This window comes from Ambystoma mexicanum, chromosome 4q (assembly GCF_040938575.1).
Source record: "Ambystoma mexicanum isolate Mex_15411 chromosome 4q, UKY_AmexF1_1, whole genome shotgun sequence".
NCBI lineage: Eukaryota > Metazoa > Chordata > Amphibia > Caudata > Ambystomatidae > Ambystoma > Ambystoma mexicanum.
Genome location: NC_090928.1, coordinates 448,293,362 through 448,308,033, shown reverse-complemented (window position 1 = coordinate 448,308,033; position 14,672 = coordinate 448,293,362). Strand labels below are relative to the sequence as shown.

General features: G+C 43.4%; 1 protein-coding gene across 3 annotated transcripts in view; it reads left to right on the top strand.

The window, feature by feature from the left end:
* The window catches only part of PEX13 (peroxisomal biogenesis factor 13), a 531,904-nt gene that overhangs the window by 151,004 nt on the left and 366,228 nt on the right, over positions 1-14,672 (top strand). For all 3 annotated transcript variants that reach the window (XM_069608022.1, XM_069608021.1, XM_069608023.1), the window contains exon 3: positions 382-507. In XM_069608022.1, coding sequence (XP_069464123.1) covers positions 382-507 — 126 coding nt within the window. The remainder of the gene's footprint in view (positions 1-381; positions 508-14,672) is intronic.

Here is a 14,672-nt window from a genome sequence, read left to right as displayed (position 1 = left end):
AGCGAACTATCTGACGGGACTATCACACAAGGTGCTTCCAGTTCCCTGCAGTCTCAAAGGTTTGCATTATGCCTCAGGCCAGTGTGCTTATTTTTATTTTCTGCAGCTCGTACTGCAGTTGGAACATGGGCTTTGCATAATGTAACAATGTTTGCTTTAAGAAGAATTGAGTTGTACCTGCTGTTGGAGCAAAACACTGTGGCATAAGGTAGAATTTATAAATCTAGCTATTAATGATATCAGTTGTTTGGTCATTAGCTCAATGTGCAAATTAGTTCTTGTTTGGAACTGAATGTAATGGGGAGCCTTTTTAAAAAATGTATGCACAATCTAACACATACCATTCAGCTGTATATATATTTTTTTTTGTATTCCTTGAAGTGACTACTAACTGGGCAAATGGTGATGATGACCATGTGGTTGGAAGAGCAGAGTATGATTTCAGCGCTGCTTCTGAAGAAGAACTATCATTCTGTGTTGGCGATATGCTCAATTTAGCACCCAGAGGTAAATTGGGACATAGTGATTCGAAGATTTGTTGCATGCTTCAGAACGTAAGGAGACTACTTAGGACATATATGTTTTAATGGTCAACTGTAATGCCAGTTCTTGTAGTTTATTGCTGTGCAAAGAAAGTACACATTTTACCTTTTAATGTGTGTGTTACAAATCAGGTTTCGTGTTTATATCCTAATGTAAGCCTTGTTGATATGTGCTTGCTTGCATTCTGCAAGAGTTAGGATTACAACATTATTTTCGCAATAGACACACCAGTAGAAGCTATAAGAAGAGAATAAGAGCATTGTAGGAGGGCAGTAGGGGTCCAAAACAAGATGTCCCTATTTGCAGAGGATATGTTGTTACACTGTACGGCTCAGACTAAAATCTTCCACTTTGGCCTAAGAAAGCACAATAGGGAAAGACTGCAAGCTATCCGGGCACAGGTCCGAATGCAAGCCAAATGGAAACCTCTGAATCCGAGAGCGAGAAGCAGACTATACCATGGCCTTAATCCTATTATCACCCCCGAAAGTCATCAATTAGAGGAATGCGCTCTATGCAGATAATGAAGCAGACCTTATGCTTAAAATAATTCAGGAAACGCCAAGATGGACCATTCACCCTATGCAGATAGCACCGTTTTTTTATTTAACCAAGGCGGCATTACAAGTGCGTAGGTCCAGATGGAAAGAAAAACATTAATTGTTGTCCATACATAAAGATTGTGTACCATTTCCTTGTCTGCCCCTGAAAACCAGGAACAACGTGTTTAAACTTAGATCCCATTATGCTATGGAAGAGGCTCTATAGAGCTGGAGGACACAAGGGGAAAAATGTAATGATCGGTAAATACTTGTCATAGCTCCAACAGCGGGGAAACACTGACCTAGGAAGAAAGGTTGTACGTGATATAGGGGCATTGTGTGAACACAAGTGGTTTAAGTTTGTCGCAGTTCCAGAAAGATGGACAAAGTAATGCTATTTTAGGAAGGAAGTCCAACTTTGTAATGTTGAATAGAGAAGAGGACACTGCACCCACAATGGTAAATGTAATAGGCCATTCACAAATATGCCACTTAACTGACAACCAGTGGAATGGCTTTCTATGGTGTAGGTATACAGATTATTATTATTAGATGACCGACATAAGCCCTCTGCAAAGTCAGAACCCAGTGGGAAAATGAGGTAGTGGAATAATACACAGTGGAAGAGAGGGGGACAGTCTTCGAGTCAACACCTAAAAAAATATTCTGGTCAGGGTGAGAATTCCAGTGGAAGGTGGTTAGGTTTTTTGGGTCCCAATGCAATCCCTACACTAGCAGGAAAGAGGCGTGATATATGCATTAAGTGCTAGACTCTGACATGGGACCAGGCTGCAATTTAAAATCCTGTTAGGACAGACTTGGTCCTTAATGCTTCCCAGATGGATATATGGGGTACCATTACATTGGGTACCATTAACAATGTTAACAGCCCTTGCAGAAGGATTCTGTCTTGAAGCGCTTTATAAAAACCAGATGATGATGATGGTGTTGTGATTATTATTATTATTAGAACTATGCTGGCAGTTATGTAGTGAAGTTAGAAGATCCATTCATGAATTCTGCATATAGGCCAAGATTAACAACTTTTGATGAGCGGTGCCGAATGAAATCTAAAAAGAGCTGGACAAGTCATCCCAGTAGCACGTTTTGCCTCCGTTTGGGGCAACAGTGCTCCCAGGCCTGTCCAAAAGGAAAGCTTTACGTTCTAAGGATAGTGGTGGCTTCAACTAACAAATGCATTACCGCTAAATAGTTGTCTGTGGTGTGGAGTGAATTAACCAGAAAAATATAAAATCGATTTAGAAAGAACGCTCTGAGTGCTTGTGTTTGCGTGTGACCAGTGCTCGTGATAAGAATTGGAAGTGGGAGTTGTTAGGGAGAATTCTCTGTTCAGGCTAATTTCCCAAACCTAGTGAGTCCCCCAGCAGCTTTGCTGGATTTTTGAGGTTTATTTTTTTCTCCTGCTAAGAGTGAGACTCTTTTTCTCCCACTCTTAGACATGATTTGAGATATCCTTTGACTTTGTAATGTGTTTATGGGCTATGGGGTCTTTTACTCCATAGGTTCATGTGTTTTTGGTAAGTGTGTTACACAGCACCCTCAGTGCAGTAACACAGGGGTGTCATAGTGACCCCCAAACATAGACTCCATACACTGGGACTGACTACTGTCTCCCAGGGCATGTAAAGTCACCATTGACTTTACTAGTCTTAAATTGTGAACAGAACCAGTACAAACCATCATATTGTGGAAGTACTGGTAGGGGTAATTAGATTGCCCCTGGGTCTGTTTTTCGAGGGGGCACTGTGCAGTCCCCCCTCGTCAAGTTTCTGGCTGGTGGCAGTGGTTACCACGCGAAATTATTCCACTGGAATATTTCCTATGGGATTTTCCCATTCATTTCAAACGCACCACTTTTTTTGGTGCAATGTTAAAGATACAGCCGGGTTATTTTATTTAATATTTATTCCCCGGTTGGGTCTTTTTGCCAGGACTCAGTTTTAAAATGGCGTTTGTGTTCGCCTCTGTAACTCCAACCCAAGTCGAGCCCTTTGTTCCACTTTTTGGCGGGCTTCTGCACAGAAGCCTCCAAAAGTGGTGCCACTCTGTCTGGGTGTACAGGATGTGTGGGAGGGGGGGGTTTAGGCACCCTGGACTGAGTTGCCTCGGCAACTCAAGTCGCACTCTTGTGTGATTGGCTCAGTGGTGAGCCGCCCGGCTCACCACTTAGCATGTTTGAGTGACAGCCAGGACTGGTGAATGGGTGTTTTCTGCATAAAAGCAGGGCTTTGGGCACTGGAACTTCAGAAGTCGCCACAGGACCAAAGAATCCGAAGAGGGAGAAGCTGAGCTCACCTACAACGACGATACCACCGGTGGAGCCCTGCTGAACCGTCTCACCACTTCCCAATGACAGAGAAGATCTTCATCCCGGAGAGGCTTCTTCCTCTGAACTGGTGGGGATAACCAGTTCGCCCTCTCTTCGCCTTCCTAGATCCTCTCGTGGTCGAATCGCCAGTGCCAAGCACCCCGGCGGCCGGATAGCCATGCTTCACCACTACCACGAATAGTATCTTTTAACCGGGAAACTCTGCGGCTGGTTTCTTCCCTGGCAGTGTAACGACCTCCAGCTTTCCTCCACGTCGAGATCTTCTCTTCCCCTGGACGAAGAAACGACTTGCATTCGCTGCCAGGAACAACTGCCACCGCTGGAGCTTTCTCACCATTTCAGGTACTGTGTCCCCCCTGGTCTCCCTTGCAACAGACTGCTCAAGGTGTCCCGTAAATCCTTGACTCTCTATCCTGGGGTGACTTGGGACCTGCTAACTAACTTTTCCTGAGCTGATCCAACCCTTTTCAAACTATCTGCAACGACTCTTTAAAGTACTATTCAACTGTGTGATCTTGGACACATTCCGCCTTGCTCTCTCAAAGAGTGGGCCTGGCCTATGACTTTCTTGCTCCTCAGTAGACTCTGCCTTTTCTGACTTGCTCTGGTTCTCTCTTAAAGTGTTGGTATTGTGTATTTTCCTAATTCTGCCTTTTCCCTCCCTTTTTTTAACTAACTTATTGGAGTGCCATCTTAGGTTAAGCGCTCACCTCTGTCTGAAAATAAGTGGTGTTTTAGGTAAGACTTGTTCAATAAGTAATCAGGGATGTATATATATTGATAGTGACTGTGTTTGAACTTGCTTGCCATATTAGTGTTAGTGTATCTTCACAAGTGTGTTTTAAATAAATAATTATATACTTTGATACCAAAGCTCTGGTCAGTGTTTGCTTGTGCTACTGTATCTTTGTACCTATTTTGTATACTCTATATACTGTCTAACTCTTCTTGAGAAGTCTGGCTGCTCAGCCACAGCTACCAGGTAAATCTGGGTGGTGCAGACTGCTACCAATTGGGTTTACTGCTAACTCCTGTAGTCTTAAGCCTTTTGCAGTGGTCCCTAAGGGAACCACACAGGTTTCTGCCTAACAGGAGTATTTTACAACCTATTTTTTAAGTCCAATTTCTAATGGGAGTATTTTATAAGCAGGTAAAAATGTTTAAACTGGAAAATGGAAATGTTTTTGTAATTATTTCTTTCCGTCTATTTATTCATGCACATGAGAAGCTACAGGCTTACTTCTTCCCATCAGGTAGTAATTGTAGTTTCTTCCTGTGGTACTACGAACACTACTAGTGCAAACATATCAACAGAGCTTTGTGGGTTAATGTTATTTTTTGTTGGGAGTATTTTTCCTCCCTTATTTTTATTTTTTGGGAGTATTTGCTTATTTTTCGGGACTAAAAATGGCTGATGCACCTCTTATCCGTATGGCTGCGTGTGACTGTCTGTGCCGGAGGAAAGGGTGAGGTTGGGGGGTTGAAACCCTCCAAAATGGTGATTATTGAACGTTTTAAAGGCAGCACAGAATCGGCCAGAAAAAGTCAGTCTTTTTTTGTGTGCGGCCTTCAAAATGCAGTATAATCGCATTGAATCTTCTATAGACGCTTCCTCTCCTCCTCTAAACGCCTGGAAATGGAGGAATGAAAATGTTGAGAGACTGACCCAAAACATCAGATTTTGATGTTATCTTCTGGTAGTGACATGGAAAGTTTTGATTGTGGGAAGTTAACATGATCTTCAAATAAGGAGAGAAAGGAGGCTTTGAGGGATGTGGAGGAAGGCGGATAGAGTAGAAAACTGAGGGGTGGGAGGGATGTGATCGATGATAACGGTTGGGTCACCTGCTGGGAAGCGAGTGGTAAAGGTCAAAATCCTGGTGCAATGGGAGGAGAGAAATGTTTGGTTTTGTAGATCAGCTTTGAATTTGCCAAGAGTTAAGCACACAAAAACAAGAACCCTGTCAGCATTGGATAAAAAAACAGGCACAAACTATTTGATTGCATGCTTGAAGCAAGAACAATGATGAAACGGTGCAAGTCACTTCATCTAACAAATCAAAATGTTTTCTGTTCGGTCAAAACGAATTTATGAAATGAAAATTAAAAAGAGATAAAATGTATTGGTCACATGGCTGAAAGTACCCTCGATAGACAACCTTATAGAAATCTGCATCCGTGAATCACTTCCGAGTTACCTTTGCACCACTGAAAAGCTAGCAGGTCCACGGTATTTTATATTATCTTTTATAAAGCACACTATCACCATTACTGGCATCTTTGCATATTCCTTTTTCATGCGCTTAAGGTAATAGTACGGTACCCAGATAAAAAATGTTTTAGTCCAAGTATAATTAATGCTAAATGGCAATATTTTATAATTTCCTCGGACTTTGGACGAAAGGGATCATCCGCCAAAACAAATGTTTTGTAACGTGGGAATAGAAATAGATTAGGACCGGATGGATGGATGGATGGATAGATAGATGGATGGATATGTTAGAACTTTTAGATGCAACACACTGTATACCAAGAGTAGACTCTGTACACGAGGTCAAGATGGCAGGAAAACGAAACGATTATTGAAGGGAAATGTTGTACTGGTAAAGCCAGTTTTTCATGCCATTTGAGGGTGGCTCATGTCTGAGTGGCCAAGAGGAAATTCCATAGTTTTTGGCCCGGCAATATGAGGGGCTTTTTTTGAGCGGGGTTGGCGGGGGCGTGGAGGTGGGGGGGCGTTCAGGAGCATGGACATTGGTTTGCTGAGGCATCGTCGAGGGTGCATGCAGAGTAAAGTTGTGAATCTGGGAATTCCATGCAGGGCTTGGTGTCTATGCATGCTGCTTTTAATTTGGATACTTGCGTGAGAGGCAGTTGAAGAGTTGTTTGAGATGGGCAGATGTTCCTGTGGGAAGGGCTGTGGAGTCTTTCCACTTCATTCTCAGCACTTTGTAGCCTTTGGGTGTGCCCATTCTAAAAGCCTAGAAAGAGACTGATGTTATCTTGTCAAATTACTGAAGTGTTTTAATTTTTTTGATTATTATAGCCAGTACCACTTTATTTTAAATATGTACCTCTCAAGAGCTAAACAAATTGTAAGAATATTTTGGCTGTTTAGCCGAGCTGCTTAATCGTCTGATAGGCTTTCGGTGTGATTCAGCTTCCCAACATGTTTGTGCTTCTGTCTATCATATAGACTTGCCTGTAATGTCAGCAGTATTCCAGCATCCGGCTCTCCCTCCTTCCCAACAGGCATGTCTAGATCCTCACTTGTTGGAAGGGAGAAAGCTTCTACAAAAGGGGATGCAGTAACTTTTAGAATGGGGTACCTGGGGCACAAGCTCAGCCCCCTCCTATACACCTCATGCGTCACCAACGGACTACTTCAAGTCCCCCCCCCCCCCACCTTTTCTGTTGTATGTTGGAAGGGATTTTCCATACGCCTCCTTTTTTGGGGGTTATTCGTTTTCATCTTTTTGCTGTCTCCCTCTCTTAGGGGTGTATTGTTGAATTTGATTGGTAAAATATTTCACACAACTGCCTCAGTTGATGACCGGGTTTATTCACACAGCCCATAGGTTGTGGTAAGCACTTTTTGCCAGCTGTCCCATGGAGCCTGTTTAACCCATCAAGGGAACTTCCATCCAGTGAGTTCCTGTCCGTTCTATGTCTGTATAAAACCCAGATCGCAAGGAACTAGCTTAGTCTCAATGCACAAGAAGGGTCAGGGTCCAAAGGCCACTGTGGATTTAATGGAGGGACCAGGCACGTTCTCCGATTCAGCATCACCTTTCGTTATCAGTGTTAGTCACCACCTTAGATCCCAAGGGACCTGTCACTGCTTGTTCAGCGAGTGCCCCTTGGTGGGAACACACCAAGTCACAAGGCCTAGCCTTCGTACTTGGTAACCTTTTGATTCCAGATAAAAATCAGAAGGTATCAGAGAGAAGTGTCCTTGCTTCGGCTTTGTCCCGCAGAAACAAAGGTCTGAGTAGTACAGGGCCTCCATAAAGATGGAGGTTTTGAGTCTACCCCCTTCTAGCGTGCCAGTACCACAGAGCCGACAACTGGAATACCAAAGTCTGCTTCTTTGGTGCAGCAAACCCATAAACGGACCAAATATTTTTCCTCTTTGGGTTTTATCAACCATATTGGGAACGACCATTGACCTTACTCGGTACTGGCTGAAGCTTCTCCGAAAAACAAGAAGCACAAACGCAGGCTAGCCCATGAGGGACAACACTTGTCTTCAGGGACAATGCAGTTCTCGGATACAGTGGCTGACCGTTTTGATGCTTCAGATTATTTTGCAGTGCAGCATAAAGAGCTTTTCAGTAACCTTGCAAGAGATGAGATTTCTTCTGTTTCTCAATTCTCTCAGGCGAAAGATCCTCCTTTAGCCTCTCAATCCTTGGTACTGTATTTTGTAATGAAAGTTCAGGCATTCTGGCAGATTTGTTCTGGGTAAAGATTGACTTGTGGACCGTTGTATTGACTTTAAGTTTCAATGCAATATCAATAACCAGCATTTTTCCTGATTCATGGAAGATGGCCAGAATTCACCCGAATTACAAAAGAGGGATGGATAGTCTGGTCTCTTGGATGCCTATCTCCCCCTTTCATTCAACTTTCAACATTGTTGTCCGGTCCCTTTAGGACAAAATGGAACAATGGGCCAGAATGAACCATATTTTATCAATAGTTCAGTTGGGTTTTCGTTCAGGGGTGGGCATAGGAGAGCAGGCCTTAATCCTTTACTTACTGATAACCAATTCAGTGCATCTAAGATGGGAATCAGTATACCTTCCCTTCATGCACCTGAGCACAGCTTTTGATTAGGTAAACCGCCAGAAGCTGTGGCCGATGCTCATGTCCCTGGACTGACCAGCTGTTCTGGTAAACCTGATACTGGGCCTTCACCTTGCCACTTAAGCGTGCGTGAGGACCGGTGGTAATGGACAATGCACCGAGATGTTTTTGGTGAACAGAGATGCATCAGGGCTGCGCACTGGCCCCTCTGTTTCTGTTTACATCAATGGGCTTTACTAACTTCTGACCTGGTTGCAATGAAAATGTTTTCTATGGGGTTTTAGTGGGCTTTAGAGCACAAGGTGATGGTGGCTGTACAACAGCGCATAGGGCTCATGAAAGAATTGTCAACATATTTGTAAATATGAATATAACCCCATTGGTTTGAAAAAAGTAAAAAAGACCAAGGGGGAGTTTTGATGTTGAAACCGAAATGGGCACCGAATAAGTAATATGCAGCATGTACATTGACTACAAATAAGCAATGCAGAAAATCTTTTGGTAAAGAAATAACCAATAAATAGAACTTGATGAACAGTGTAAGTATATATGTGTTCTCACCCTAGTTACCCTGCAATAAGGGGCTCCCTCATGTTTTCTTGTACAGAAGGGTGGCGATGTACCAAAAATGGGCAACTCTGCTCTCCCAGCCTTTTCCCTTGTCTACGACACTGTTATGTTAACATAGCTTGTAAAGCACACGGTTGCCAAAAGGCATCATGGTGCTAGTGAGAGCGAGAACAGAGGCATAGCAAAATCAAAACAAGTGTGTTTTAACCTTCCTTCTGAACTCCAAGTAATTAGGAGTTTTTTTGATGACAAGCGGAAGGCCATTCCACAAAACAGCTGCAGCGATGGAAAATGCCCATCCATCCACCCGGTCACAATTGTATTTAGATACTATAAACCGTTCCATAGTGGCAGAGCTTAGATTACGGGTGGGATGTTAGCGGGAAAATTTGGCTCTGAGATATTCAGCTCCTTGACCGTGAAGGGCCAGGTGAATAATACACAAGGCCTTAAACTCCACCCGCTGAGCCACCGGTAGCCAATGAAGTGACTGCAACACTGGGGAAATATGAGCACCATAAGGAGTGTCAGTGGCTACCCGGGCAGCCAGATTTTGGAGCCGTTGCAGTCGTTTAATCAAGCTCTTGGGTTGGGCTAAATATAGGGAATTAAAATAGTCTATCCGTGATGGTACTAAAGCTGCTACCACTGGGGTGCGCAGTGGAGCCGGGACCAGAGGCAATACCTGCCTCAGCATTTTTCAGTTGGAATTGACCAGCCTGACATACTGCAGAAACCTGTTGGTCAATAGACAGTGAGGCCGATGACACAACACCCACATTTTTAACCTTTTCAACCAGAGGCGGCAGGGGTCCCAAAGGAGGAGGCCAGAAGGAGATCACCCAAAGAGTGGGATCAGGAGGGTAACCCACCACCATCACCTCAGTCTTATCACCGTTCAACTTGAGCCAATTGTGGTTCATCCAATCTCCAACGGCTGCCAGACACCCCTGCAGGCACAACAACACTTCAGGCTAATCAAGGTCTAGACGAATCAGTAGCTGAATGTCGTCGGCGTACGAGTAGCATCTTGTAGTGTGGGGGTTGGCTTATGAATGATACAGATGGTAAGTTTGTATGCATTTATACAGATATTTATTACAGTTACATGAACTGTGACAACAAGTATTAATGTACGGGAAAGAAAGGAGGGAGCTAGCTGCGCCATACGTAGCTGGAAACTGTTGCCCTTCAACCAGCGTTCCACATTCCACTACCCAAGCGAAGGGCCCGTTTCACTCCTCCACCTTGCTCGTGAACGCCTGCTGCCATGGTTGGGTCAGGCATGTCTTTCTCCAACCAGGCAACCCTCCTATCATTCAGTTAGTTGAGATATTACACATCTCCTTTCCTTTATATTGTTCACAACAAAGTGCTTAAAAAAAAACAAAAAAATAAGAAGACAAAAAAACAAAGAAAAATGAGTCGCACATAGTCCTCCAAATGAAGGTCCCACATAGTCCGCCATCCGTTTAGGCAGTCGATATGGTCTTCCCCATCTGGACTTGCGACCATTGTCTCTGGGACGGATTGACAAGGAAATATCTTTATGCTTAGTTTTGTTCCTAGAACCATCCTTCCTCTCCTTCACATCCAATCCATCCTGACCAACACCCCTCGCATCGATACTGACATACTCTCTGCCATTCCCATTGCGTTTGCCGTTGCTGTCCTCACACACCCAAATCCTCTCAACATTCCAGACCCTACCATCTTCCGTTCTGACAGCATGCCTAAAAGCTTCTACCACCCTAATCGCAAAGACCAATTACATGGGCCCACTCTAAGAGCGGACGGAAGCAAAACTCTCACCAATTTACCCACAACAGAAGTCCTATCATATTTGCTACTACACCTTTTCCTGTCATAAACCAGTTTGTTCCTCTTCTGAATTCCTCTGATCTTCTCACACACATTGCCGAAATCCTTCTCCACCCCATTACCTTTGGTATCTAACCACACAAGTGCCAATTTGGTGTTGGCTTTCCTACCCCTACTGAGTTCAAATGGCAAAAGACCTGTGCTGGAATGCAGTGTAAAACGATGAGCAACCACCTTATCTCTGACCTCTTCCTCCCAATCTACACCATTAGATCAAGACATCCTAATAGTCTCTTTCAGAACTTTGTTGAAACGTTCAACTATCCCATTTGTCTGGGGGTGATATATCGAGCTTGTTTTATGCTCAATAGAGTATCTTTGGCAGAAATATGCTACCTCTCTGGACTTGAATTGGGTACCATTATCCGAGAGGATGCTCCCTGGGTATCCTTCCCTTTCACATATGGTGGAAAGAAAGTCAGTAACTGTTCTCCCCGTAATACTAGATGCTATGAGCACTTCCACCCACCTAGTGAGGAGATCTATAATCACCAGACAATATTTTTGCACACCGTTACTACACACTGGGCCTAAGATATCCATGCCCACATCCTTCCATACTCTGTTAGGTATTTCCGTAATCACCATCGGTTGTTTTACACCCACACATTTTGTCTCGCTATTATGACAAAGGATACAATTTCTGATGTGTCGTTCTATCTGTAAATCGCATCCTGGCCACCAGAAGTCATTCCTTATTCTTTGCTTGGTCTTATAATGCCCTGATGGCCTTCGTGGCCTAGTTCAATGATCTTCTGGCGTAGACTTGACGGAGGAATCACTTTGTTTCCTCTCATAACAAACTTGTCATGAATGTGTAGCTCATCGGCAACAGGCCAAAAATCTAACAGGTTTTCACCTTTAAATTTTGACCTGTTCGAAGAACCTTGACAATTTAGTAACCCCTTTAGACTTTTGAGACACTCATCTTGTTCAGCACTGTCCCACTCAGACTTTGAAATCGATGCTGCTTCAATGCTTAGAACAACTTCCATATCATCTTCCTCATCAACAGTTTCTGAAACATTAGTCAGACTAGAAAGACAATCAGCTGTGACATTCCTTACTCCAGGAACATATACCACTGTGTAATTAAATTCTTGCATCATCATCACCCATCTTCTGATTCTGTTAGAAACTCTGTCCAGACCTTTTGACCCGAACACATGAGTCAGTGGTTTGTGATCTGTTCGAAATTCAACCTCATTTCCCCATATAAAACTTCTAAACTTTTCAGCTGCCCACTTTATCGCCAGGGCCTCTTTTTCAATTGCAGCATATGACAACTATGCTCCCTTAAGCAACCTAGAGGCAAAAGCAATCACTACTTCACATCCCTTGTCCTCTTAGGTGACAACTGCTCCAAACCCAACATTGCTGGCATCAGTCGTGATGATTATTTTCTTGTTGTTGCAGAAATTCTTCAGGGCAGGAGCTGATCCTATAGCATCCTTAATAAAATTGAACTCCCCTTCACAATCATCGTCCCATTCAAAACTCCTCCTCTTGAGCAATTCCCGCAACGGAACCGTGTGAGCAGCAAAATCTCTGACAAATTTGGAATAATACTCTGCCATTCCAATAAATGTGCGAACTTCTTCCTTGCTGCACGGTCTTGGCATCTTATTAATAGCATTAACCAATTGTGGCCTTGGATAAACTCCTTCCGCAGAAATCTTGTGACCCAAGTACTCTCTCTGAACAGTTGATTTTGCATTTGTCCTTACTTAGTCATACCTGCCCTGTACAGCTTCTCGTACACATATTGCAGCCTCTCGTCATGCACAACTTGCTTCTCGGCATGGACCAGAATATCATCTTGAAAGCAAATCGCACCAGCTGCACCTTCAAATAAATTATGCATTACTTTCTGGAACACCGCAGTTGCAGATACCAAACCAAAAGGCATCCTCTTGAACTGATAGAGCCCATCAGGCGTAATGAATGCAGTAAGATTACGGGAATGTTTGTGTCGTTTAATCTGGTGGTATGCAGAAGTCAGATCCAAAGTGGAAAAGAACTTATGTCCAATTGTGGAGATTATTTCTTGTATATTGGGAAGGGGGTGTCGATCAGGAATGACACATTTATTCAATTCACGCATATCGACACAAATTCTGAGTTTCCCTGATTTCTTCCTTATGATGACGAGTGGCGAAACCCATTCACTAGCATCAATGCTTTCGATGATGCCTGTTTCCTCCATCTTCCTTATCTCCTTTCTGACTTCTTCCCTCATGGAAAGAGGGACACTTCTCAATTTCTGGGCTACAGGATTATGATTAGGCCTTAATCGTATTTCATGAACATAGCCCTTAAGACATCCCACACCATCTCCGTACTGTTCACTTTATTCATGACAGGATCCTTACTTGGTTCACCCCTATCATTGCTTATAGCAAACACAGTCTTCAATGGTAGAGTCTAATTTGACCTGCAGTTTGCTCTGATGTGTCCAATTTAGGAGTGGTGTCCTGCCTACATTTGTGATGTAAATTTTGCCCTTGGTTCTTCTACCTTTAAACTTCAATTTCCCCCAGTACCACCCTATGGTGTTAATTTTCACTCCACCGTAAGCCCTGGAGTTGATATCAGTCTCATGAACATACTCATGTTTTTCCTTATTCCATAGGTGCAGTGGCAACAAAGTATATTTGGCACCAGTATCGATAATCATATTTATCTCCACACCGTCGACTGAAACTATGGCTTTGGGACTCTCCAAAACTTCCTTGTCATCATCACCAGTTATGACAAACACACATTCTTCACCTTCTTCTGCTCCGCTATGGCTACTAGCCGAATTACCTCCTATCCAGTTCGTAGAGGTATTCCGGAGTGTGCAACACCTTGAATAATGACCTTTACCTTTGCAAATGATCTTCAAAGCTGGGCAATCTGGGTCATCGGCCCAGTGGCTGGTACTGTCACACCTATAACACCTTCCTTGGCGTCTCCTCCTCAGATTCATGGACTGCTTGTCAGGACTATCTTTTCTGTTCCGATCACTCACGGCTCCCTTATGACTAGTCTTGTGTTTCCCTTTATCAGGTTGCGATGACCCATGCTGTCTGTTAGATATTTTCCTTCTCGTAAAGATATTATTGATCATGGATATGGAGTCGCCTTCTTCAGCAGCATTATCAGACGCCCTGACAGATTTAGTGTTGCAATTCTCAAGTTTCATACGCATCATCTTATTTTCCAATTCCTTCACACATTCCTCTGTATGTTACACTTACTTCGCTACACGAAGTACTGTGTCCAAGGATGGATCATTTTCTGACCAAAGTTTTTCTCTCACTTTGGTACTACGACATTCCAGCATAAACTGGTCCCTAAGCCTTTCATCAAGTTGCTCATTGAAATTGCATGACTTGGCTAGTTTTCTCAGGGCAGTAATAAACTTCTCAACGCTTTCTCCCTCCTCTTGTGTTCTCTTTCCAAATTTGTTCCTTTCCAAAATAATGCTTATATTTTTTTCAAAATGTCAATCTTCTTGACAGCATACTCATATACACTCAACTCAGAACCTTCTTCACTTGACAGCTCTGCCAAATTTTCATATTTCTCTTGACCAGCTGGGCCCAGGCAGTGCAACAACGACAACTTCCTTTTTTCTGCACTGCAATTGGGGCCGCAAACAGCTCCGGCATAATGCTCAAATGACTTTATCCATCTCTTCCACGGAACACTAGGTTCATCAGTACTTGGCATGAAAAACGCAGGCGGGGGGCACACTGCTGAAAGCCATGTTGCACTAAGCTGATGATATAAAACTAATGCTGTGTTGTAGAATGTTGTTGAAAGAGTCCTTGATGCATAAGACAACTATCACTGTGACACTTGATATGTTTGCTTCTGGGTTGGAACTGATACTGCCATGCAATTTTTGCAGTTCACTACGAAAGCAGCTGTGGCAGTACACTGAGGTTTGAATGTCAGTATCCTTGTACACATAAAGTTCATGAAATCTC